Source organism: Orbicella franksi, chromosome 7, assembly GCF_964199315.1.
Source record: "Orbicella franksi chromosome 7, jaOrbFran1.1, whole genome shotgun sequence".
Taxonomy (NCBI): Eukaryota; Metazoa; Cnidaria; class Anthozoa; order Scleractinia; family Merulinidae; genus Orbicella; species Orbicella franksi.
In genome coordinates this window covers 8,137,524-8,164,155 of record NC_138151.1, presented here as the reverse complement: position 1 = coordinate 8,164,155, position 26,632 = coordinate 8,137,524, and the positions used below count along the sequence as shown (strand labels likewise).

Sequence of the window (26,632 nt, the reverse complement as noted above, 5' to 3'; positions counted from 1 at the left end):
CTCAAAACCCAACTATGCAAAGCTACTTACAATACAGCTACTTCCCACACAGGTTGTACCTCACTTTTACTTTTAATTAAGCTTAACCATCAGCCTGTCTGTTAATGTTCCAATTTTCTTGGAACAATTTTAGAAATAGCACGTACACGTCATCGCCTCTGCATGCATTGCATGCCGTTTATTTTGCTAGCGAGGAGAGTTTGTGCGCGTTCCATTTTCAGTTTCTTTCACTTCCAGTGACTTCCAGGTAGATCACAAGTTCTACTTTCACTTTCGTAACAAGTTATTGAACACATCTTGAATACAAAAAGCAGATATGCAAAAAGCATAGATACGCCTTCTTTAAGTGGAGAGAGACACTTGCATGTTAAATGTCACAACCATATGCATGTTACGTTTGTTAGTACATTGTTTTCCTTTTGAATGAAAACCATTAATTGAAATAACCTGCCTGCCTTCATTGATATGGAACTGACCATGTCAGTGAAAATGATGAGTTTTTATTTTTTTTTTTCCGGAAATGTTCTGCTTGTATTTATATTGCAGTATCATATGTAGTGCTAATCCGAGCACATTTAAGAAAATGCTTATTTTTTCCATGCATTGTGATTGAGATCTTTGAAAATACTTTCGCTAATCGTGTTGCGTGACTTGTTGTGAGGGATAAAAATGACATTTAGTGGGCCCAAGGTGGGTGAGAAAAAGAAATTCTAGGGTGGAGTGAGAACGGGTTTGTTAATACTGGTTGACAGGGTAATAAGATTGACAGGGTGATAAAAAGTGACATATCATGATATCACTATATCTATATCATGACAGAAGCAAGTGTACCAGCCAGACATTATGATTTTTTTTTTAACATAAACTCTATTGGTTTCCTGCACTACTAGTACTTACATCGTCCAACTCATATATCGCTTAACCTAGTTTAAATTTGTTTCCATTACTTTTTGTCATTAATATTACTTACATTTGATCTTCACGATTTATTTTACATCGCAGTGCCTACAATAATAATAATAATAACAACAACAACAACAACAATAACAATAACAATAACAATAACAATAACAATAACAATAACAGTTTTATTAGCAAATCTGAATAAAACTTAGCTCTTCTATGCTAATATAAAAGGCTAACAGCTAAAAATGCAACTCACTATAAAAGTATGAAATACAATTGAAAATTATACGAGCTGAAAGATTTAAAAAGAATTAAAAACTGAAAATTATTTAAGAAACTTTCCTTTAGCTGTTCCTTTAAAATATATTTTATTAAAGGCCCAAAGAACAGAAATCCTCTCATCCCCTACCTCTCCTTTTTGGAGCTCGAGAAAATCCAGCTTTACACCTCACCCCCTTTGTAACAACAAGGAGGGACCTACCTTTGCAAGCCCCACTTACTGGTCAGAAGCAAAATAGGGGTCCACCTTTGGAGCGCCCTGTAAGAAAGGTCCTATCTGGTACTCAATTTGTGCTCTTTTTCCAGAATGGTGATTCCAGTCATGAGAGTCATAACTCGTACGCGGATAACACGGAGAGAGATCGACGTGAAGCAGAAGAGCGGAAGAAACTAAGGCTGGAGCATGAACGAAGACTACGTGAGATCAGAGAAAAAATGCGTATAGAACAAGAGAAACTGGAAGAAGAAGAGAGGCGACGCAAGGAATATAAACAACAGCTGCAGAGGGAAATGGCAGGAGAAGAGGCTAGAAGGAAAGAAGTAGAGCAAAAACGTCTACAGCTGGAGGTAGAACTTTGTCGACGCCGAGATGAATTGTTCAATTACAGATTTGGTAACAAAACCAGGCTTGATAATTTCCTGGGACTGCAAATTGAAGATGTAACCCAGCTTAGGATCGGGGTGTTCGGCCCCATGGGATCAGGTAAGAGCTGCTTCATCAACACGTGTGAACGAACGGTGAGGCAAACAGAAAAGGGAACTGCTCCGGATAGCACCACAGGACAGGAAGGAACCATAACCCTCCAAGACTACCTGCCAGAGATGTTCTTCCACTTGGTCGACACCAAGGGTTTCTTCGACTACAATGCTAACGAGGTGGCTGAGTTCAAGAATATCCTGACCGGAAAAACCCAGTCTGGCGATATTATCCTTTGGCGTAGGGAAGGCAAAACCAGCACAGCAAAGGAATTGCATCAGAAAATAGAATTTGGACAAAGAATACATGGGATCATCATTGGGATAAAGGCTAATGATCCACGGCTGGGAGAGGGGGCTCTGAGAGATTACTTGAAACCGATCCGAGATATACTGCGGAAAACTGGTAACGTTTTAATTTTGTTTTTTGCCATTCCATCTATGACATTATCATCGCAGTTAACCAGGCAATGGCAGATCTAGGGTAGGCCTTATGCTCGGCTTAAAAGATAGGGGGTCTGAAAGGTGAACCCGCCTCTTTCCTCCTCTTTTGTCTGCGAAAGAAAGCCGTCCACCACATGCATTTGCTTTTCTCAAAAAAAATATTAGTAATTGTGTATATAGCTTTGATGTATTGCAAGATTGATCAACAGCAAGGAAGGGTATATTATTATTTGAATTTCCGCCATTATTCATTGCAAAGCTATATTGGGAATCAAAAGAACAGGGTATAGCTAAAGAACAGTGCAAAGCCTAACCTAACATTGGGATCAAAAGAACAGGGTAAAGCAAATGAAAAGTGCAAAACCTAACCTGTTTTAGGAATCAAAAGAACAGAGTAAAGCTAAAGAACAGTGCAAAGCCTAAACTATATATAATAGGGTTCAAAAGAACAGGGTAAAGCAAAGGAAGAGTGCCCACACTTTTCCAGATGTTATTACTGATAATCAGGAATCGAAGTTACACTGATCACTGTCAGGCAAAATCTTTGGAAGCAAACACGACATGTCACGGACTGGACGTGGGAAGGGAATGAGAAAAACTACCTTTCTTCTTACATCGACACATTTTTATCTTTTTGTTTGTTTTCGTTTTCCAAAAGGAATTGCACCCATCACTGTTGTTACTCACCGTGACAAACTGAAGGATGAGGAAGAGTGTAAAGACGCCCTTGACGAGGCATCAGCCGCCACTGGAAGTTCTACCAGTCACACATTCTTCATGTGGAACTACACCAAAGAGAACAAGGAACGTAACCCAGAGATAGAAAAAATGGCATTCGACATCCTGCACTCTGCGCTGATGACCGCTGAACAAGCAGTGAAGATCATGAAACAAAAAGAGAAGAACAAGCAAGAAGATGGAATGATGAAAGCTTTGGAGGGAGTCACCGTCAGTGGACAAGTGGCCCCTGACTCTGAAGACGGTAATTTGTGTGTGTTTTTTTTCATAATTAACAAATCACAACGCTTGTTTATCCCCATTGCCTATTTTATTCATTTTTCTAGTTTGTAGACCTACAAAGTTAACTATTTTGTTTCACGGTATACAAATTGTTCACAAATTTTTCTCTTCTCAAAATGTCTCTTTAGGGCCTCTTCTTGTGGGCCCATTAGCGGGACGAATTTATCTTCTGTTCATGAGTGTCATTTTTGGCTAAAAAAAAAAAAAATTTCAACAAACACGTGCAGCATGGTCAGGCTATCCAATCAGAGCGAACATGTGGTTATAACCGTCTGGAAGATTTCAAAAAAGCCATTGAGCACCATGAACTAGATCTAATATTAATAGAGATTTAACCGAGCCTAAAAGCGGAGCTCTACAGTTATTTACTTGGATGTTGTTAATGAATAACATAATCCAACATGTGGGCAGATTTTGGACGATTTTGTAGTTTCGGCCTGAAATAGACCAATTTGGATATATGAAAATTCAGCCTAAAGTAACAGACCTCAGTAAGAGGCTCTGGGGCATAACTACAGAGTTTGTGGGGTTTATTCCCCAGAGCCTCATGCTGAGGTCTATGTATCGAAATTGGTCTATTGCACTACATCCCAGGGTTCTCATTAATTTAGGGCGTAGACGGCTGATACCAATTTTGAGTGCCAAAGGCACGAGCCCCAAGGAGGTCTGGGGGCATGCTCCCCCAGAACATTTTGAAATGGAGAGGCTCTGAAATACTATTTCACGCGTTCTCTTGGATATATTTCCTCAAAAATAGTACTACTAATTTTTGGAAAAGGTCAAATGCTAAGAATTTTAAAGGACAGAGCAGGACGTGTGCTTTTGCTTTCAGTGGGTAGCATTTCCACTGGAATTGATGCTGTAGATGTGCTTGGCATGATACAATCCACACTGGTATCGATCGATGACTCTACCACTGACCGTTCGACTCAACTACTGATTCTTCAAGCACTTCTGTGGCTTTTTCTTTTTTAGAAATCCGGTCATTGTTGTTTGCTGCATCAGTCTTTTTGTTGGGTATGAGTCGGCCGTTTTCAACGTTTGCAGTACAAATAACAAATGAATTAACTTCGAGTCTGTACGTAATCAAGATGCATGCTGGGTTTGGTTTGTGATTGCAGGCGCATGTATGCAAAGCAATATGGCGGTTTGTTGGTGAGGTAAACACGAACCAGCTAGGGATCGAAACAGACCTTAACCAGCAATTTTATTGTGCAATGCAAAAATGGCTTAGAAGGAGGTTGTCCCTTTTGATGGTAGACATTTTTATTATTTTCATTACTGTTTACAACTTAAACACTGATTATTTCAGGAAAAGTAGGCGCTTCAGAAATTGAAGTAGCCAGTTCTGGAGCCGGTGGCCGGCACTTAACGAGAACCCTGGCATCCACGTTAGATTACATTGTAATGCAAGTGAGGAAAACTAACCATTATATTAAAAGGGTTATTGGGCTGAATTGTATGCACTAAATAAATCAATGTATGGGAAAACAGGCACGGTTTTCATGTATTGGACACATTTCTTGTGTTTGTGGCCCCACGCATGCAAACTCAATAAACTTTTTCTATAGGGTTGCTAATCAGCAGAGCTTTACGATGGTGTGATAGTGAAAAAGAAAATTGAGCCTTAATTCATGGACAAATTTCGGGGGAATAAGCAGTGAGTCCGCCCCCACGCCTTTTTTGTCGTGGATTGATTTTTTCAAGCAATGGTTGATGTAAATCAATCGCTTTTAGCTGCCAAACACTCTCTGTTTCCATTGGAAATTTAACCCAGAATTTAACCCGCTGACTCAGAAGGTTCATATTACAAAAGTGTGCAACTTCAAAAATGGCTGAGAGAGGAAGCGCTTTTAATGACTTCTCTTGCATCGATTCTAGCTATATTTATGCGAAGGATATCAAGAAGGCATTTTTTTAGAGGATGCGGATAATGTCCCCAGAAATGAGGAAGATGCCATGAAGTGTTGTAATGCAGGAACTCGTTCTGCACGATGACGCCCTGTCATAAGTAGCGTCCTGGCCAAGGAATTGGAGAATCTAACGGGACCGTAGGAATGGTAAACCGAAATAAATGAGAAGGACTGTTGAACTTGTCTGCTGTTTTAAAAGTTCTGTTTTGCAAACTGAACCATGATATGAGTGTCTAGTAAATACTACCGCCAGATTCTTTGGCAGGTGTCTGTAGCTACACACAATGTGATTGGCTGTGGCATTTACCAGGACAAGTTATACCATCTCCTGAGGTACTATAACTTGGCGTGAATTTCCGGACATATAGGCGAGATAGTTGCTTGTTTTTTTGGTGAAAACAGAGTGCATTTTTAACTTGCTAAACTCAAGATGAACTGTTTTCACTGCATTTCCGGACTTTTCCGCTTTCATCTAGCTGACATTGTCCTAATGAAAACACAACCAAGAAGGCAGCTTGAAAAGATTTAAGAGGTGAGCCATCTGATATCTCTGTTTCTCATTTTTCATTGTTGACAGTGGTAAGGCTTCTATCTTCCAGGGTTGACTACAGTTTTACAGTGTATTAAAGTAAGCTTATTTTACACTGGGTTTTGACTCAGTCAGTGTAAAATGCATGCAAACTGCGGACTGCAGACTATACAGACTGTGGACGGGGAGTTAAAATCCCGGGGGTACTCCCAAAAAAATTGGGTGGGGGTGTACGGCCCGCTTCTTAAAACTGTTACCCTGTTTATGCCCAGAATCTGCGCTTTTCCCTGCCCTATTTATGACCTGACCAAAAATTCGAAACCCTGTTTGTGACCTGATTCTTAAATCAATACCCTGTTTTAGGCCTGCCTTATAATTAGTTCCCTAGTTCAGACCAATGTTAAATTGCAGTAAACACAATTTGTGACGGGCTTTCGTTGATGGTCTCATCAATAATGATGAAATTGTAGCTTCTTCTTAAAAGCATAATTAACCCCATTTATGACCGAAATGGCCAAAATTCAATATCCCATTTACGACAGCTGAAAAACCATACCCTTTGGGGCCGCACATACCTATATAGCCCATATAAGGGAGTACCCCCCATAGGGGTGGGTGTAAAATGCAGAAATATCTAGGCTGCAGACCAGTGTTAGATTTAGATATTTGGATTTATTTCATTTACTCCATACACTGTACTTACAAAAATAGTGATTAAAATTATAGAAACAGGAGATGGAAGTGACCAAAAGCACTGAGGCGCCATACTAGGGAAATCCCCGTGAATAAAATGTCAAACTTTATATACATAAGTACAATTATATTTAAAAAAAACTCTACATAAACCAAGAAAACAAAAAGTTTTCAAGCTACTCCAAGAAAACTTCTAACCTTTTTTTAAAAATAGATTTTATTAAAATGGAGACAGCAGACTAAAGCCTTTTTCACTTCAAATCATGTTACCATTTCCACCATTGAGAGCTAACTGTAAACAGGCTAACCTGGGCCAAGTGTTGTTCAGGCTAATTAGCCTAACCTGGGTTACATCCAGGGAGTGACATTCCAGAGCGTTATTCAGGCTAACCGGAATGCAGACTTTCACTACATTAGCCTGAATAATCATTTTTATGGTCAGTAAAGGTAAAGGTAAAGGTAAAGTCTGCATACGAGCCAAGTGGCCCATCAGGCCGGAGCTTATCCCAGTTTCTGTAGCATGAAGCGACTAGGAGTATTTCTACTTCCCCCTGGATGGGATGCTTGTCCATCGCAGGGTTACCCCCAGCATTAAGTTTGCCGGTACCCATTTATACACTTGGGTGGAGAGAGGCACTGTGAGAGTAAAGTGTCTTGCCCAAGAACACAACACAATGTCAGGCCAGGGCTCGAACCCGGACCGCTTGATCTGGAGACAAGCGCACTAACCATGAGGCCACCACGCCTCCCTGTTCATGGTCAGTGCCTGATAATAAACAATTACTGGATGAGGTTTTTGTGATATCCAGAATAATCAAGGTCGAGGTAGGGATTATCACTCAAAGCTGAAGGCTGAGGCTAATAACCCTTACAGAGACCTTGATTATTCTGGATATCACAGAAACCGAATCTAATAATTGTTTTATTATACATTGAACAAAAAAAAAAAAAAAATGGAGGTCATGTCTTTGGTTCTTCACTGATGGCAAGCAACACAAAGCAGTCACAATTAACTTGACATTATTACCCTTAGAAATCATGCATTGCGGTCATATATGACACGATTACTCATGAGCTTGAGTGTCCTTGACATGATTATGGTATATTCTGCAGCTAGATGATGTCACTGACGCTGATTTCGCAAATTCACTGTAGGCTTTTGGCCAATCTGGAAAGAGATAGTGAGTTCAATGTCTAATAATGGCAATAACACAATATATATATATACTTATGAAGTCAGTAGTCTGCAGTCTGCATTTTACCTTCAGTCCACATTTTACCTAGGTCTCCAGGTCTGCACCTTTGTGAAGCCCCATTTGAACTGTGACTTTAACTTTGTAATGAAAAGATCTCGTAAGCAACCACTCCCATAAGCGACTGTGACCACTTTTGGGATTACCCAACTGGACTTTTGCTTTGTTTTTAAGCTCTTTTAAGTGACCACTCAGAGTCTGTTACATGTAAATCAATGCTTTAATGAAACTGCACACTGCACTAATGGTTCATTGATAAAGATCTTGTAGAGCGCAGTATTGTATTTGTATTTAGACTTGGGTTTACTTTGGTCAAAAAACTGAAACTTAAGTTTAGCCGTCTCTATATTAGATATAAAGACACCCATTAAACATTAATTTCTTTTAATTTTCGTTATGAATTATTAATAAGTTTCTGAAGTTCTTGTAAGCAACCACCCCCTATTGCTTTACCATGTGCTCGCTTACAAAAGCTCATTCCTGTAAGCAACCAGCTCTAGTTTCGACCACTTTTTCGAATTTCCAAGGTGGTTGCTTATGAGAGCTTTGACTGCTACATATTTTTAAATGATAATAATTTTGAATAATTGATAAATTAATTAGTTAATTTATTTCTACTTCTATTCTGTTTGCAGAATGCTAAAATGCTACAATTTATTGGTTCTACTTGACACAAATCTTACAAGAGACATGCAGGTTGTGGTTTCACTAGATAGTACAAAGGTAACCAGAGTTGTGGGTTGGAATATCATTCCAGATTTGTCCAATCCTTGTCAGCAAAAGCTTATATTAAGTACACGAATGTGCTGATTGAATAAAAAACCCCAATCAGTCTGTAATCAATTGTAGGCTCTGTTAAATTTACTTTCTAGACTCTACTTCATTTTTGACCATTCGTATTTGTACCAATACAATAATGCTTAATCCCATTAAAAGGCCAATCTTTGCTATGAGATTGTACAATTGAAGCGCATGGTACCTATGTAGTTATTGGGGAGCCTTAATTGAGTATTTCTTTGCAAAATATTGTTTCCTGTGTTTTAAGAATGAATTAGTCGGTAACTCTGCTTGAACTCCTAACAAGTAAGCTGTTTGTGGCATTTTTGTTTCATGTAGTTTTGACGTGCATGAGTCACAATGCAACCAGAAATTATAATGTATAAGATTTTGCTTACTCCAGTATCGCTCCTCTCCTCTTGCCAAGCAAGCTCTAAATGCATGGGGCTTTCTACTTCAAGCGACAACATTTACTACTTTCTATTTTAATCTGTTTCTTTTTCAATTTTCGGGGTAGTTAATATTTCAGACATTCTAAAGCGTCACCCATTATATTTAGGATATTCATATGAAATGGGAGAGGTTGTGTTCTTGCTAAAAAGGATTAATCTCCCACTTTCTGAATTTTCTGTATCCACCAATAGATTTGATCATTGGCAAAAGAGCATGCATTTTCAATGTAATGGAGATTTTGATCATGTAACAGAACTGTCTTCTGTGCTTTTTGCTGACATTTGTATCCTCTGCTACCTCCTTGATCAGAAAGACGACATTTTAATGAACCATTATATCCTTTATTAGTTAATATAGGGATCCCTCATGAAAGGATTCTGCAATTTTTTGTGGGGCATGAGTATACAGCAGTTAAAATATACTTGGTCCCTAAATCTCCACCATATCTCCCCCCAAAACATCAAAAGTTAGTAGTATACCCTTGTGTAAAGTTGGAGAGTTGAATTGTATCTAACTTAAAGATACATTAGAGCTCTTCACTTTTATATGAACTTTTCTCCTGCTGGAATGGTTTGCACCATCTCCCAAAGTAAGTATAAACAGGGTGCAAAGAAATCGACAGCCAATTTTTTGGCCTACCATCTGGGTAAGCCATAACTGTGATGTACTTGCAAAAAAGTCATTCTCGTTAGCCCCCCAACATGTCACCTCTCACAGCACTTGAACTTCTGTAATTTGAATTTCCTTAAAACATTTCTCAAGGAACTAGCTAGTAGGCCTTGCGCTATCGGACACTACTTTTTTTGCTAGTAGGCCTTGAGCTATTGGATACCACTTTTTTTGCAAGCCAGAAAGTTCAGGAGCTAAAAGTTATTTTCTTGGGTACTTAATCCTGTAGCAACTCTTTCATTTAGAGGGATGTGCTGTTTTCCCTTGGGTAATAAGCCGTACAGGCAATACATACTGAAATAATTAAACTGTTTAGTGATTTTCTAGGTTTTAATTGGTTTGAAACAATATTAATATTGGGACTTTCAGGGTAAAAAAAAAACATTCAGTCTTACCCAATCTGGCCTCAAGTATGTGTACATGTATACCAGCTCTAGATCTCTCTGTCTCCTTTTTTCTAATTTAATTACTTAAAAGTCATTTGGTTTTGTGCTAATTCAAAGTTTTCATCAGCAATGTGTATGCATTCATGAAAGTTGAGCACGTGCATCATGTTTATCAGTACCATACACAATTGCATCTTGTGTAATTAATTGTTGAGTACTTAAATGGCCTAAGGTGTCCTGTTGGGCACTGATGAGGAGTGATGTATTTTTTGTGATTTTTTGATGTATTTTTTGTGATCTGAAGAGTTCATGCAAGTCTCCTGAATTGTCTTGGACACAGGGCAAAAAAGGGCAGGTCTGGATTATGTAAATTTGGTATCTTTCTTATTACTTGTATAATCACAAATAAACAAATGAAACTGAAAGATCTCCTTTCTTTGCCCAGGCAATGTCATCCACTATTGCAACAGGCCTATTAGGAAAATTTTTGCAAATATTATCGCCGCAACCTTTTCAGGAATATGATCTTGAACAAGATGACGCTTCAGTCACAGTCTAAACCTGAAGAAAAGAGTAACACTTTTTGTAGTGGATCTAAAAACCTGTTTGCATTCCATCTAGGAGCTTTTCGTTTGTTGTCCTTAGTCTATATTTAATGTGCTGGTTGAAACAATATACACAAATTTGGAGGTCAAGTTATCTTGGCAAGCATGTATATCTGGTGTTATGCCATCCCAAGCTTCCTCTTTTTGAAAAAACAGTCAGTCAAGATCTGATCTTGATCTTGCCTTTAGTTTAGGTCATGAAAGTTATGCAGTCATGAATGAAAGTGTTTAATTATAGAGTCTTATTATGATATGGTTTAGAATCACTCTGTTATTAAATGCAGACGATGTCTTTAACTGACTTTAAGGCTACCATATGCCTTCTGAGGTGTCTTGTGTTCAAGTGAGGTGACTAATTTGACATATAAACAACAAAAACATGTCCTGAATATTTTATTTCGAAATATGTTTCCCCAAGAGCGATTTTTGTTAAATCCCTCCATATTTTTTTTTCCTATTTCGAAAATGTTCTGTAACTTTTCTTTGAAATTGAATATGACAAAATGCTGAGATATTGTTTAAGCACTTAATTAAACAAATTAAATTAGCAAAAAAAAAAAAAACAACAAAATTTGCGTTGACCTTAAGCTCTCAAAGGGTGATTTGGATGCTCCCATTAGGGGGCCTGGATAATTGCACAATTAATGTTAAAAAAAATTGTGTAGTTTGATAACCAGCTCTATAAGCTTTGATTTGATATAGGGGTTTAAATATTACTTTGCTTGGACGTGAGACACCTAAAGGTATACAGTAACCTTAAACCATGTACTTATTGTCCTTCCTTTCTGAAACAATATTGTTTATAACACAGCCACCTTTATACAATGTTTGCAATTGACTTAGCAGTGGCATGAATTTTTACATGTACACAGTCTTGAATTATTTGCCTAGCTTTATGCTGTACATCCAGCAATAGTTCAGTTCCTTTTCATAGTATATGCTATTAATACTACCTTTTAAAAGATTACTGGAATTCTACATAGTCTTAGGGCACTTCCCAAAAGTGACTGTAAAGACATACAGTTGAATGTATGACAGCCGTACGGTGTTAAGAACAGCATACAGGAATATAATGAGATCTATTCCCTACCGCAAAATTACAACATTCATGATGACAAAATCACTCTAGCATAAATGGTAAAAATAATACTTCACCATTAGAAAAGTGATGGGGGGTGGGGGTGGGGAAAAAAACAGACAATAATTTATGCAAGGGAGGGTGACTGGAAAAAAGAAAGAGTGCAAAGAAGAAGTGAAGAAAAAATTCCTGCAGAGTGAATTGCACTGTCGGGCTTAACTTACAAACTGTACCTGCCTGAATGACACCTTGGCAGCCACTTTACTGCAGTTTTTATAACAAAACGGACATTTTTCCCTTTCAAGGCTGATAAAAGAGACGTGTTTAATTTCCAAAACCCTGGACCTCTTCGGTTCGAATAAAGTGCCAATGTTATTGTTATCAAAGAATGGTCTGTTTTAAAACCTGCTGATATGTTTTACAAGTAAGGCTCTGACTTGCAAGAAAAAAATCTAATCAAGTGTATCTGCGGCCATCGGGGTTTAAAAGCCGCCATTCATCTTCCAAATCTAATTCAGCCATGTGGTCCTTAATTACCTTAACTGCTTTAGTGTGCGTTTTGGCGCGGCCACCCTTTTTATCTATGTCTGTATCCAGTACTAAATTAAAGTCACCTCCTATGATGATGTCATCGCACTGAAAATCTCTTAAGTGATTGTGGAATCTTTAAAAACACCTGGGTCGTCTTCATTTGGCGCATATATTGTAGCCAAGGTGATACGTTTCTCATTAGTTTTGATATCACATATAATAAATCTGCAGGTATTATCTAAAAACGATCTTTGAAGTTGGAAAGTGTAATTATTGTTGAAGAGGATAGCAATTCCTCGGCTGGAGGCGGAATATGAGCTAAACAGAGGTTTGAGGCCCCATTCCGAGGACCCTACAGGATTGGTGCTTTCTGCACTATGAGTTTCCTGAAGTAGATAAATTGAGTAATTTTTTGTTCGTAACCAATTAAAAATTTCCCTCCTTTTTAATTGTTCTCCTAAACCTCGCACATTAAGTGAACATACTTTAAGATCCGTTGTAATCAAACAAAATACAAGAAAACAAAGAAAAGCAAGCCATGCGGGAGCCGAAGAGAAAGCTAACAAATCGAGATAACGTGTTTTGACCTGACGAACTGCAGAGAAAGAACAACACGGACACAAAACTTACTAACATATAAAAAACCACCTTGTTAGACTTAGGTCCCAACATATTTCAGAGGTTTTAATTACCGAAACTGGAGAGAATTGAAGGTTTTCTGCAAACTAAAGGGGATAGGTTTTTTCTTAATTTCTTTCGGTAGTTAATTTCATTTGTTTCAAAAAAATTGCAAGAGATTTGCATAGGAAAAAACAAATGAGTTGTGTCCAAAATATTGAATTATTTCCAGAAAGCAGGAATATTCTCATGATCGCACCCGTCCTTGTCAATATAAAGAAATCGGCCTTTAACTTTAGCGTTTTTTAGCCCGTGATCATCTCTGGCTTTAATCATTGCTTTTATGCTGGAACATTTCTCGTTCAACTCGTATCTTCCCCAGTGAAAAAAGTAAAAGCAAGCGACGAGTTGCAGGCGAGCAATCATTTATTGCAAATTCAAAATGTAATAAAACAGAACCAATAAGATAGTTTCGCAGCACTGCAGACGCTAAGTGCAGTTTAAGAATGTACAATCATCATTGTGTGAGTTTAAATGGAACAGCAACGCATTGCGTCTAACTTGGGAAAAAGGTACAAAATGTAAACGTACCTGTACTCTTAATTCAGACTTTTCAAGTTAACTAAAGCAACTATTAATATAACCAATTGATGCCTCTTTAGATACGCTTCTGACAAAAACACAACTTTGTTGTTAAAAGATTATCACCCTTTAAAAAATGAACAAACTTGGCCAGGATTAAGAAAAAAACCCGTTTACATTAGTATAAAAGTTAACTATCAAGTCTGATGCATAGGGTTCTAACATAGTCAGGAGATGCATCAATTTTTAGACATCAATTTAACACTATTGCAAACCTAATGACTACTCAAAATAATATTGCCAGACTGAGGATACCTATTGTTCAAGTCAGTATTACAATAAAGTCTTGAGTTAGAATTTTGAGTCTGGCTTTCAAATTTATCAGGATTTTGGCTAGGATCTCAAGTTAGGAGTTCAAGCCGATCACGGTTCTGACTTACTAGTTAGCTTTCTGGCTTGCTTGAAGTTACACTGCACTTATCATCCTGGATATTTACCCCTTTCACACCCTCAAAACAGTCCTGCCTTGAAATCTTGACTCAAAATCCTGACTTGAAATTCTGATTCAAAATCTGATCAGAATTTTCCTTGCATGGATACATGTAGTAGCTTGTCTCAGTCGATGAAAAGTTTTTTGCCGACATACACAAAAGATCAACTTGATTGACGCAAACCACTGCAGCAGGTACAATGTATGCACGCACAGGACCAACAAAGCGTATGGATTGCTGTCACGGCTTTGCCTCAAAGACACAAAATGGTTATGTTTTTTTCTAACACTGACAGAAAAAGTTAAGCTGATAAAATGTGCAGTAGAAATGCATGTACTCAGGGCGTTCCTTTCAAGGATGAATTAATGAATTGCTATTTTTAATATTGAACTTCAGTATTTGTTTCAATAATTGGAACGCTCTTAAGGTTACCATATACACGTACCTATAGAGGTGTCTCACAGCAAGGGATGTAGTGCGTCCGGTTTAATTAAATTAAAACTTATAGAGCTGGTTATCGAACTATACCAAGGACTTTCAGATAAAATGAATTGTCCAATTTTTTCTACACATTTAAGTGCAAGCGTGGAAATCACATTTTGAAAACTACAGTACAAGTCAATGCGAACTTTGTTTCTTGTTAATTTAACTTGTTTCTCAGTTTCTGGACACAAACGCTAAAAAAAATTGTCTGTGTGTTGTCATATTCAGTCGCAGTTAAAAGTTACAGAACATTTTCGAAACAGGATTAAAGAATCATGGACTGATCTTAGAAAAATTACTCGCAGAGAAAAAATATTTCGAAAGAAAACTTCGCAGACATGAAATGATATTCATGCATGGCAGAGGTAATCGTACAGAACAATATCTATACATAGCTAAAAGTCTATTCCACAGTGTTTAGCTTCTGCTTGTTAAAGAAACATTTACAACCAGAGGCAATTCCATACATCTTAAGCAAACTTTACAGCTGAAATTTACCCTGGAAACTTACGCTTAACTTACTCGTACGTACAAGACAACCCAGGAAGGGCACACGGGCTTACCTGTTGTTGTTGAGTCGTACCCACGTATGCATCGATGTTTTCACCAACTTTATGCCACTAGAAATGCTTGAAATCGTGTACAGAGAAGAAGGGGAGGTGAACTGAATTTTGCCCGCCAAAGTAGAGTTTTTAAACAGTGAAAAAGGACCAAAAGATCGATGCAAGATTCGACATTTCACACCTTTCAAAAAGGACGCCAAAATGGCGCGAAAACTGAAAGAACCTAGTATCTAATGTGGAAAACCGCTGATCAGTACTTGTCGAAGGTAGGGCAGGATGCTGATGTAAGTCTTTTCGATGCACATTTAAAGTCGATTTCGTTTGAAAAGTAAATCCGAGGGAAAAATCCAATAAAAGTGTTTTCGTCTTCGTGATAATGCAATGTTGATATGATGATAGGGAGGAAGCTACTGGTCCGTTACAGTAAGAGCACACCTAAAGGAGTTTCCTTGCACTGCGGGCTCCGGAGTTAAACTCATCCCTCAGGGAAAAGATCTTTGTCTGAAGGTCTCGAGACTCTCTCGGCTGAACACACCAAAACGTCTGCGAAACGAGCTTGATTCCTCTTACCAATCAAGAATTATAACCCTTAATATTATTACTAGGCCATCTTCGCTTCTGCTGTGGAGCATTGGGCGTCAACCATGGATCTCCACCTGACTCTATGTTTGGTAGTTCTCTTTGCCTCTTACTAAGTGATGTTCTTCTTGGCGAGCTCGTCTTGCACACTACGCCCTCAGGACTGCTTTGGATGGCCTCTCTTTCTGGACCTCTGAGGATTCCACTCTAGGGCGGTACGGGTGATATTATTCCCAGTCTTCCGAGGCGTATGAAAACTGGTCTGGTTTTGAAAAAATTCTAACCAGAAAGCTAAGTTTTAAACTAACAGTAACTCGAATATGTCGTTTAGTTTGTCAAAAACATGTTTTCCCTTGTTAAAAGCGCGAAGAGTCCATTTCATATCAATGTCCATTTCCGCAGTGTTTTTTTAGTCACTTCTCGCGACTTCGTCGCGCTCGTTTGACGCGACTTCGTCGCTGATTTTAGAGAAGTCGACTTGCGGCAAGTCAAGTTGTCGAAAGGCACTTAAATCATAGCATGACCTTTTAGGTTCCTTTACGGCAATTTACATGCCTTGGCGTAAAGTTTTACGTTCACTTCAAATTATCTTTACGGAAATTTACAGCATTGACAACTTTACGTAGCTTTACATGTCTTTATTAACTCTCCGTAAAGCAGTCAGTTCAACTTTACGGAACTTTACGTATCCCGTAATGTCACGTAAATTTGCGACCTCGTGCTGTGAGATTTCAGAAGAGCCATCGAGTACCATAAACGTATTCTAATGATTGCTAAAGAAGTTGGAGACTGGGCTGGGAAAGGAACGTCATTCGGCAATCTAAGCAACGTTTATCACAGACTGGGATATTTCAAAAAAACCATCGAGTGGGAGACAGGGCTGAAGAAGGAATCTCGTATGGTCATCTTGGAGTCTAATCACTTCAAGTTGTTTATCTTAGTTTATCAAGAGTGCTTTAGCTCCCAACAATACCCTATCGATGGTCATGTGTGGGTTCGTCTACTGGCGTTGGTCTGAATCTCCCACAAAGATCCTGTTTAGGTTTCTTGTTCTCTAAACTTTAACTTCTATTGGTTGTTTCAAGAACTTTGTAGTTTGTCTGTGAGAGTCGTTTGAAAGTGTTTGGGTTAGTATTCTAAAGGATGTTTAATCTTCCAAGGCTAGTTTGTCCGTGTGGCCCAGTCATAGTTACCGATCGAAGGCGTTCATTGGCTAAGTTAGATTAGATGAAGAGTCTTGGTACCTCCTTGTCTCAACAGTAACTAACCAACACGTTTACCTTATTTTCTTTTACAAATGTTGAGTTTTTGCCTGTTTTCGTTTTGCTCTGCAGAAGTCCTTTCCTAAAATATTAGTGTTTCTTTAATAATTCCTTTTTGTACAAGTTTCCAATCGAGCAGTACAATAATGGTTTGTGTATATTAGGTGCGTTTACATAATGACTTTCTTCCACAATAGTGCCTCCAGAGATTCTTGCTCGAGGACCTTTGGCTTTGGAAGCCTACAGAACGGCCCTTGCTGAGGGGAGGACGTTCGACAAGAGGGTGCCAATCATGTTGATTGGACAGGACCGCTCAGGAAAGACTAGCTTAAAGAACTCACTTATGGGAAAACCGTTCAACCCTGACGAAGACAGCACTGTAGGGATCAAAGTTGATCCTTCTCATTTCAAAGTTTCAACTGAAGTTTGGAAAGCAGGGGAGAAGAACCAAGACACAAATTCTGAGACACCTATTTCCTATGAACACCATGCAGCCCGATTGACCGTCCAACATCTGAGGCAAAAAGAAAGCATGTCTAAGGAAAGTGATCCAGAGTTTACTCAGGATTTCACATCAGATGTGGTACCTAATGAAAGTAGCGAGGATTCCACTAAAAGAGACGTAAATGACTCAATTTCGGCTTCATCCACTTCAGTTGTGGTTAATGGTGCTATTCTTGATGATGATAACTTGTCTGAAGTTTCTAAAGACTCCCGATCTAGTGAAACGTCCCATGTTAAGACATCCAGCGATCCAAACCCCAGTATTGACAGCATAACTGGCATGCCAGACGATGTAGCAATTTTGATTGAAATGTTGCTGCGAGAAGTTGATAAGGTGGAAGACAAAGAAGACCTATATTCAGTGTTGTGGGATTTTGGTGGACAATCGGTATACTATGCAACGCATCCACTCTTTCTTACTCCAAGAGCGATCTATTTATTAGTTAATGACCTCAGCCGAAATCCACATGAAAGAGCCAAATCAGTTATGAAGCAAGGAATGTTTACAAAATTTGAGGACAGCTTTGATTTCAAAACCAATTTGGATTATCTTGAGTTCTGGATGTCGTCTATTGCTTCCTTAGCCGTTGACGATATAGCTGGCCAACAAGGTCCCAAATCTGAAATGTTGCCAGACAGGCTTCCACCAGTATTCTTAGTGTGCACTCATGCTGACATACCCTATGATGGTGGTGATTCTACCACACTCGCCAATGAGGTATTTGGTTCTCTACAGACCAAACCATACGAAACCCACTTATATCACGAAGTCTTTGTTGTGGATAATACCAAGTCTGGCAATGAATTTGAGTGTTCAGAGGTTGTGCGCTTGCGTAAGGAGGTTCTTGACGTTGCTAAGGAACTCCCACAGATGAAAGAGGCCATTCCAATCAAGTGGTTAAGATATGAGAGGGCACTTCAAGTCATGAAAGAAGATGGCCACAAGTGCATTCCTCTTGACCGTGCAAAACAAGTTGCATCAGAAGTATGTAATATCGTTGATGATGATCAATTCTATACCCTGCTGAATTTTCTGCATGACCAGAGAATTGTGATTCACTTTGCTGACACTCCAGAGCTAAACAGATTGGTGGTCTTGGACCCTCAGTGGTTGATTGATGTGTTCAAGGAAGTAATAACAATTAGGCCCTATCACGGAAAAGAGAAGGAATTTAAAAAATTGTGGTGCAAGCTTGAGAAAGAAGGGATCCTGGAGGAAAAGCTATTAGACCATGTTTGGGCGCCTTTATTTGACAACAGAGAAACCCCTGAGAGTCTCATTGCAATCATGGAGAAGTTCAGCTTGCTTTGTCCTTTGCCTTCTTCTGATGAGTCATGTAGTAAGCAGTACCTGGTTCCATCGATGTTGATGTTTCATCCACTGGAGGACATCGCGGAACTGATTAAATCGGCACAAATACCTTCTCTTTTTCTTAAATTTGAATCTGGTCATGTTTTGCGTGGTTTATTTCCCCGACTGGTGCTGCAATTCTTTCAGTGGGCCAAAGATGAAAGTATGATTCCAGTAAATCCTCAGTTGTACCACAATTTCGCCAGTTTTTACATCTCTGAAGACGAAAACTGCTCTGTAGTCCTCCTGTGCCATTCATTTTCCATTGAAGTTGTTGTTCACCAAGGGAACTCCAGTAATGGCCAGTTCGCAGGCATTCCACAATCAAAGCTTTCTTTGTCTGCAGATGTTAGCTGTGACGCCTGTGCTCGTGCAGTGCGTAGGCAACTGGGATTGATACTCGAGTCCATGCGCAAGGAATTCTGTTGGCTAAAGAATCTGAAGTATGAAGTCAGTTTCATCTGTCCAGTCTGTTGTCAAGGAAGTTCAGTTAACTACTGTCGCACACATCGTGCTAAAGGATGCGAGCAAGAGGAGTGTCTACACTTCTGGTCTGAGTCTCAGCTAATCGATGTCAAGACTCTGCTTTGCGACAAGTCTGCTGTTGCACAGAACAAGAGATTTCAGACCGTGCAGTTTGCACCATGGTTGCTGCCTCAAAAAAATCAGGTAAATAATAGAAAGATTCACTGGATGTGACTTAAGTGAAGTTTTCGCGAAATGACAGTGCAGGAACGTCGTGGGTCATAAAGCTAAACAAATAACTATGTTGCCGGTGGCGTATTGACAGCTTTGTTTCCAGGAATGAAAAACATATAATTGTTAGGCGGCTGATACGAAACATGTACTACTCTACTCGCTCTTGGACAGACTGAGTTTGTATTATTTAACCGCACGAAATTAGCAAATTAGCGTAAACATGGAAAAAAAAAAGTATTTGTGAGAACGTGCCAATGGTAGCATTGAAGTGCTTTTTCTAGAATGAATTCGTTTTGAAAGTAGTTGCCCATGTAAAGCAGTCAATGTTGGGAATGAACTAATTGTGCTATAGAATATTGAGGAAGATAGAGAAATGGAAATCCCGGCCTTCAACATTAGGAGTTTATAGTTATTATTTAGGGCGTATTGATGTCAAAAGTAATGTATCGATATCGTTTATATAATGTACTATCAAATGCTTGGAATGCCCGAGGACATGAAAAGTTCGTGGAAAGAAAGTATATGTTAAAATGAGATTTTGTGCATAAAGAGCAATCCAATCATTCAGAGTTTGCTCATTTATTTGTGGGGTGGCGCGCCAGTACACTGTACTCCGGATCGAGCATACTGGGTTCCAGCCCTAGTAAGGATTATTGCATTGTGTTCTTGGGCAAGACACTAGTTTCACAGTGCCCTTCTCCACTCAGGTGTATAAATGGATAGCAACGAGTTGTAGGGGCAACCTCACAGAACGGTAGGAAGTAACTGATCTGCGATGGACTAGCATCCCACCCAGGGGGAGTAGCAATTCTCCTAAATTTCAAGTTGGGCTTATTGCTGGGATATTGGTATTGTTGGGCTTAATGTTTGGGTATTTGTTAGTTAACTGATTTACTCCATGTCTTTGAGCACACGCCAAAAATGCTATTGTAACTGAAGATGTTATTGTTTTTTCCGGCTATAGCTCAAAGCTGCGGAACATATTAGGAGAAATTTGGCGGAAGGTAACAGGTTTATTGTGTTCCTTTATTTAGTTATTTCTAGCAGTAGAAACAGAAGTAACCGTTTGTAATTAACATATTCTTGTATATATATATTTTTTATTTTTTATCCTTGTAATTTTAAATTTTTAAGCTTCAGTTTTTTATTCCGCATAGTACATTTCAGTAATGTAGATAGGGGACCACCCTAATTAACTTAGTGTTAGCTTGGTGATATCCTCTGTAAATATTGTTATTATTATCATTATCATTATCATTATCATTATCATTATTATTATTATTATCATTATTATCATTATTATTATTATTAGTAGTAACGTAAAAAAATTACCTGTTTACCTAGGATAACCGGACTGGGTTCAAATGAACCGCGTTTTGTCGTTCGTTGCAACACTTAGCGACTAGTGACTGGTTGGTAAACATTGGCAATTTTTTGTTTGAAAGCACTTTTAAATGGTCTTAATTAACTAGTTCTTGAAAGGATGTGTTAAAAAGTAGAGCATTATCGTTGTATTCATTTTAAGGAACACAGCAGTTAGGGGAAGTTTAAGTTATCACCTGCAAAAAAAGAGAAATCGGACGGTCGCGAAAGTAAAAGAAACCGATTCTTTTGGTATGGATAAACTGTGGGAGCATAGAAATAGTTCAAATAAATGGCAGGCCCGTGGGAAACTACCGACTGTACCTGACTTTTCTTTTATTTTTACCAGCTAAAGAAATCGCTCTTCCTGATGAGGTTAAAAAATCCCTTCTGTCACAATCATGTGACGCCAAAGAGGTTATACTTCAACTACAGCTGAAGCAAGCTTCTCTGGAACAACCAGATTGTGAGACCAAGGCATTGATCCGTTGCTTGGCAAGGAAATCTAAAGATTCAGACAGGCATGACGTGTTCCAACATTTGAGAAAGATTACACCAGCTGGAACTACTGGTGAGTTACTGGTTTCATGTTGTCAATTTCCCTTCCATATTTATTACTTATTGAAGGACATTTACACTAATAGCCCACGGTCGACATACGCTAAAATGGTAAAGGGCTGCTACCGGTTAAATTGACTTCACCATCAGCTTACTCTTGAATATCTTTCCTTTTACTGTTTCTCTCCATTAACCAAAACTCTGAGCGTCAGGAGTTTTAATTACTCCGGTTTTTCTTCACTCGTGCATCTGAATTGTTCTACCAATAAGCGTGTGCCTGACTTACAAGTATTCTACTGTAGGGCTAACCACTTGCTAGTACTATTAAATCTTTTACTAAGTTGTTTGTTTCATGAAAATCACGCCTAAAGAAAACAAAGAAAAGAATCCACTGTAAAAAAAGATAGAGCATGAACTGACTAAAAGAGTTCAATTTATATGAAAGTTTTTAATAGCCAATCGTAACGAGTTGCATTGTTATTTGCCAAGGTGCTGACGGGTTTCCGGGCCTGTCTTGTTATCAGCCGTACCGCCCTCAACAATTCCCGCATCACTCAGATGCAGACGGTGTTTTAGTGTCGATCACGTGTTCTTGTTTACAGTCTAGGGTTTTACATTCGCACCTGCAGGAAATATCCTCCGTTATCTGTTTGCCCTACGGCCTCACCCTTTGATTTTTTTTAGGCCCTCTTTTGTCTGAGCAACTTGATGTTCGAAATATCCCTGTTTCCAAGGGAAGAGAGGTTACAATTAACTTGTGCGGTAAGTGTTACTTTTTTGTGTAGAACAAATAGTACCATATCCTAAACTTAAAGCCAATCATGTTCAAACAAAATTATTCAAAGTTGGTGTAGAGTAATCGTCTGGGTGAAGGTACTTCTGAAAATTAAAAAAGACTCTTGTTACCTATGAGCTAGAAACCACAGAATTGAGTGGGACTTTTGTAGACCAACTTTGAACAAACGCCTCAAATTTCAACAGTCACGGCTGACTTGCATCTTACAAACGACTTATTCACGACCTGAACAAAACCAACGTAGGGATATCAAAAAGAACGACTTAATTTGACTGTCAATAGGCAGCCAACGACATCACGGAGATCTTACCAACATTTGCCGGTCAATGACAATGATATCCAGGGGTAGGGAAGGGATTGTGTTCTGTCATAAATATGGCAAGTAGAAAATAACCCAAAGAAAAAACGCGCCCTGACTGGTTTAAAATCGTGTTTCTACGAAACAGTTAGATTGCGATGAAAAACTAGAGATTAGACTTAACCTTTATATGATGATGTCGAAGGCATTGTGGCCGGGCTAGCGTACTGGACTTCCGATAGAGCAGTCCGGGCTCGAGCCATATGTTTTTGGTCACTGTGTTGTGTTGTGTGGGCAAGACAGTTTACTCTCACAGTGCCTCTCTTCACCCAGGTGCATAAATGGGTACCTGTAAATTTAATACTAAGGAGTAACCCTGCAATGGAGTAGCACCCCATCAGGGGGGTGGGAGGGGTGGGTAGAAATGCTTCTAGTCACTTCATGCCACGGTAACCGTAGATACCCGCACTCTTAGCTTGATGGGTCACTATACTCCAGTTCAGACTTCACCTACCATTTTCTCGTACGTGATGATGTTGCATGGTCCGAGTTTTTGGGATGTCGCTTACAGCAATTTTAGTGCACGTTTTCGGTTACGGAACAACTCCTTTCTGAAAGTCGACACAAACAGCGATGTCGCTTTGCCCTTCATCCTAGGCCTTTCCCCCTGTCACGGGCCTTCCAAAACCACACACAACAAAGGATAAAACCTGGTCCGTTTAGAAAAGAATTAATTAAATGCCATCTTGTATCTGGTTTAAATGTTAATTTTACAGTTTTACAATGATCATGCTGTTGCGGGCAGTTTTTGTTATGTGCCTTGACGAAAATGAAAGACGAATCAATGTAAGGTAGACTGCCCATAGCCTAGCATCTGCAAAGTGTTGAAGAATATAGACAATTATGTTTTTCTGTGTCACAGGCGGAGAGGAATGGAAAGTGGTTGCTGAGGCTCTGGGCTTGACTACGCCGGAGATTCGTTTTCTCGACAACCGTACTCTGAACCCACTTGACGCAGCCCTAACTTTTATTTCTAGGCAACGCTGTATAACTGTGGGTGACCTGTACGACTTGTTAAACGAACGTGGGTTTCCTGTGATAGCTGATCTCCTGTAAAAAGGTGACTACGGGTGTGTTTCTTTCAAAATGCGGAATCAGTTTATGTTAGCCAAAGTAGAATACAAAGTGGTAGTCGTGCGCATATTTTCAACCCGGGGGGGTACTGCCATATGAAAAGGACGGTGATGCTCGTATAACCTTTTAGGGGATAAAAGCGATTTTTGTGTTCGTTCTCAAAAGGTCAACAGCACGAGCTTTTGCGGTACCTTTCAAGGTATTGAGCTAGAAATAATGTGTTGTTTGGGAATTGGTACCTCTTAGGGGTGAAAAAAATTTCAAGCCACATCAACAAAATAGGATCTTGGTAGCTCTTAGGGGTTCTTTTCAAAATTTTTTACGAGCAGCCCCGTCCTTTTTATATTGGAGTCTCCCCGGGATATTTTTGTTAGCCTATCTTGCGACGCCATGTAACGTTTTAAGTGCCTAATGGTTTACAAACACGAGGTCGTAGAGCCTTGTGCAATGTATGCACACTCTAGCTGATTTAGTAAGGGAAATTTTCATCTTTTATAGAAAAAACAAAAAAAAACAACAACAACAAATACAGTACATTGCAGGTATTTTGGTGTCCAGTGCTCACGTACATTACTGGGCGCAATATACCTGAATTTATTCAAGAGCCGGTAATCTGTTCTGTGACATTTGGTCGGGCAAAGCCACAGCTGAATATAAAAAAACCCGGAGAAGCACATTTATGACTACATAGGAATACAAAAGAAAGTAGACTATAGAATTACATGCATATGTAGCGTCACTGGGGTTAGTCGGGTTGAGTAGTAACATATATCTAGAGAAAATAGATGACACCCGGACAAGTTTCTCAGGAAAAGAAATGAAACATAATAAAAACAAATGAAACATAAATTCAAGAAAGTTTTAAAAGATGCAAAACTTAAGTGGGAGAATAGGTGAAGATGTACAAGAATACTCATCCTCTTTCATTAAAATTAGAGAGAGTTTAAATATAGTTCGCTGCTTGTCCAAGGAATTCGTAGCTTTACTGGACTATACTTCCAATGAAGATATTGTCCCTGACAGATAGATAAAAAGTCGTAATGTATAAAATGTACGAGATTGAGGACGAGGCTCGAAATTGATGACTGATAGCTGAAATCAGTGTGCATTTTGTATGATTCAATATTTTGAAATAACCGTGCTATTTTTCTACTCTTAATGTTTGCTAGTTTATTGTAATTCTAGGTTTTTATACCAGCTATTAATAATGGTAATAGGACTGAGTGGAGTCCAATTCGGTCTGTAATCATGCGAGTGATTAACAAAATCGGACGACCGCGAAGCGGAAGTCCGATTTGTTAATCACGAGTATGATTACAGACTGAATTGGACGACGCGGAAGTCCTGTTATCAATTAATCAAAAGTATAAAAAAATTCGAGAAACGAACAAACCATCGATTGAGCGCTGAACGATTAAACGTCGTTATGAATGCTGAAAAACACAGCAGTTTACTCAACAAAGTGCACCGCAACAGCGCGCGCAAAATGACGCGTACTGTCCAATTAATGCTCAAATCGGGCTGCTGATAGCCAATCACGTTCGAGAATTTTGCTATAGTTTTCATTAATGTTGATACTGTTTTTTAGTAGCTAGAGGCGGTCATTACGATGCGACGACTCCAACCCAGGCCACCAACAAAGTTCTGTGGAAATGTAATGAATAAAAACTGACTGTGAATGTAAACAATAGTTCAATCTGAGCAAGTTGTGGCCACATACCGTCAGAAACAATTAATTAATTTGTGGCCATTTCTATTGTTTTAACATTTGAATCAATTTGCAAAGAGTTTGCTCAATTTGCCTCTGTTGGAGAAGATCAAATTAAAATCATTGTAAAATTAAATGATTCATTATTTTCTTAAGTGTCTTTCTCTTATCTTTTCTCATCTAAATTTTGTAGTTATACCTAAGTTTGTAGGTCCACACCAGCGTTTTTAGCTGTCTTTAACTGACCTACATGACAAATAAAGTATGTAGTATGTATGTATGTAAAGTTCTTTATAAGATATTTGATAGAATTTCCTCTTTTCACGCTTCGTTTGCTTAGATCACGTGTTAAAAATTCTGAAACATTTGATAGGTTTTTTGTTCTTCGCAAATCGCTATTTCGTCGCTCGGCTCTCTTAATCACGGCCTTTTCCCCCTATGATTAGCAAATACAAGGAAAGACGTAAAATTGTCACATACCTGGTCTGTTACCTGGTACATTAGTAAAGTGAGGATTCCATATATTGATCAAATGAAGGCTCACTTTGAGGTTTTTGAAAGCCTTGTTATTGAAATAAGTTTGAAGCGAGGAATGAATTACGTGTTGTAGGTACGCATATATAATTACTTGTGACAGGTGAATATATTTTACTAGTAATAATAAACATATAATTTTGCTCACGATATCACTCTGGTATATAACATCAGAATGGATTCGCAAAAACATGCCCGTAAGCAACCGTCAAGACAGTCCAAGGGCGTACGAGTCTCCACGGGACACCTGCCTCTCCAGCAGGGACCCTCTAAACACAGAATCCTCAAGTAAGCAATGTTCAACAACTGAGCAAAGAACACAGAGGCACAGTCGCAGTCAACGTTATTTAGCACTCGATCATAAATAGCAGTCAAGCTTAGTAAAGGTGTCGCAAAAAGGCACCCTCCCCTCCTTCACTTATGACAGAGCCACATCAGAACCAGGCCCCTAGCCTGGCCTTGACGTTAACCCCTTCAAGTTTAAGCCTTCAGCTGGGCTTCGACTCGGGTTCGCCTAAGTCCAAGCGAAAAACTAGCGGGCACGTTTTTGCGAAATCGTTCAGAAATATGTTACCTTATTTTTGCGTTTAGTCGGTTGGTTATTGCTTTCACAATGGCTCTAAGCAGCATTGGCCATTTTCAACTGGTTTGAATGAATTATTGAAAATAAAGCGAATTGATTTACCGCTGGGTAATAAAATCAACGAATTTAGTCTATTTAATGTGCTATAAACTTAAAACTTTTTCTCTGTCATTTTGCCACGCTCGCGAACTATCGATTGAGAGTTCGCTGCATTGTGGGTATGAATTAGCCAATCCGCCAATCAATCAATTGACAATATTTTTGCCTTAATCCGAATCCGCAAACCTTTCAGTCT

The 26,632-nt window shown here is 38.9% G+C and overlaps 1 protein-coding gene across 1 annotated transcript; it reads left to right on the top strand.

Annotated features, from left to right (window-relative positions):
- Window positions 1–669: 669 nt before the first annotated feature.
- LOC145493560 (uncharacterized) lies at window positions 670–24,043 on the top strand. Its single transcript, XM_081473059.1, has 8 exons — window positions 670–690; window positions 1,492–2,287; window positions 2,984–3,307; window positions 17,008–19,334; window positions 20,329–20,368; window positions 21,076–21,297; window positions 21,969–22,046; window positions 23,301–24,043. Exons 1-8 carry the CDS (start codon window positions 670–672, stop codon window positions 23,492–23,494), a joined length of 4,002 nt encoding a protein of 1,333 aa, XP_081329185.1. The 3' UTR covers window positions 23,495–24,043.
- Window positions 24,044–26,632: the final 2,589 nt, after the last annotated feature.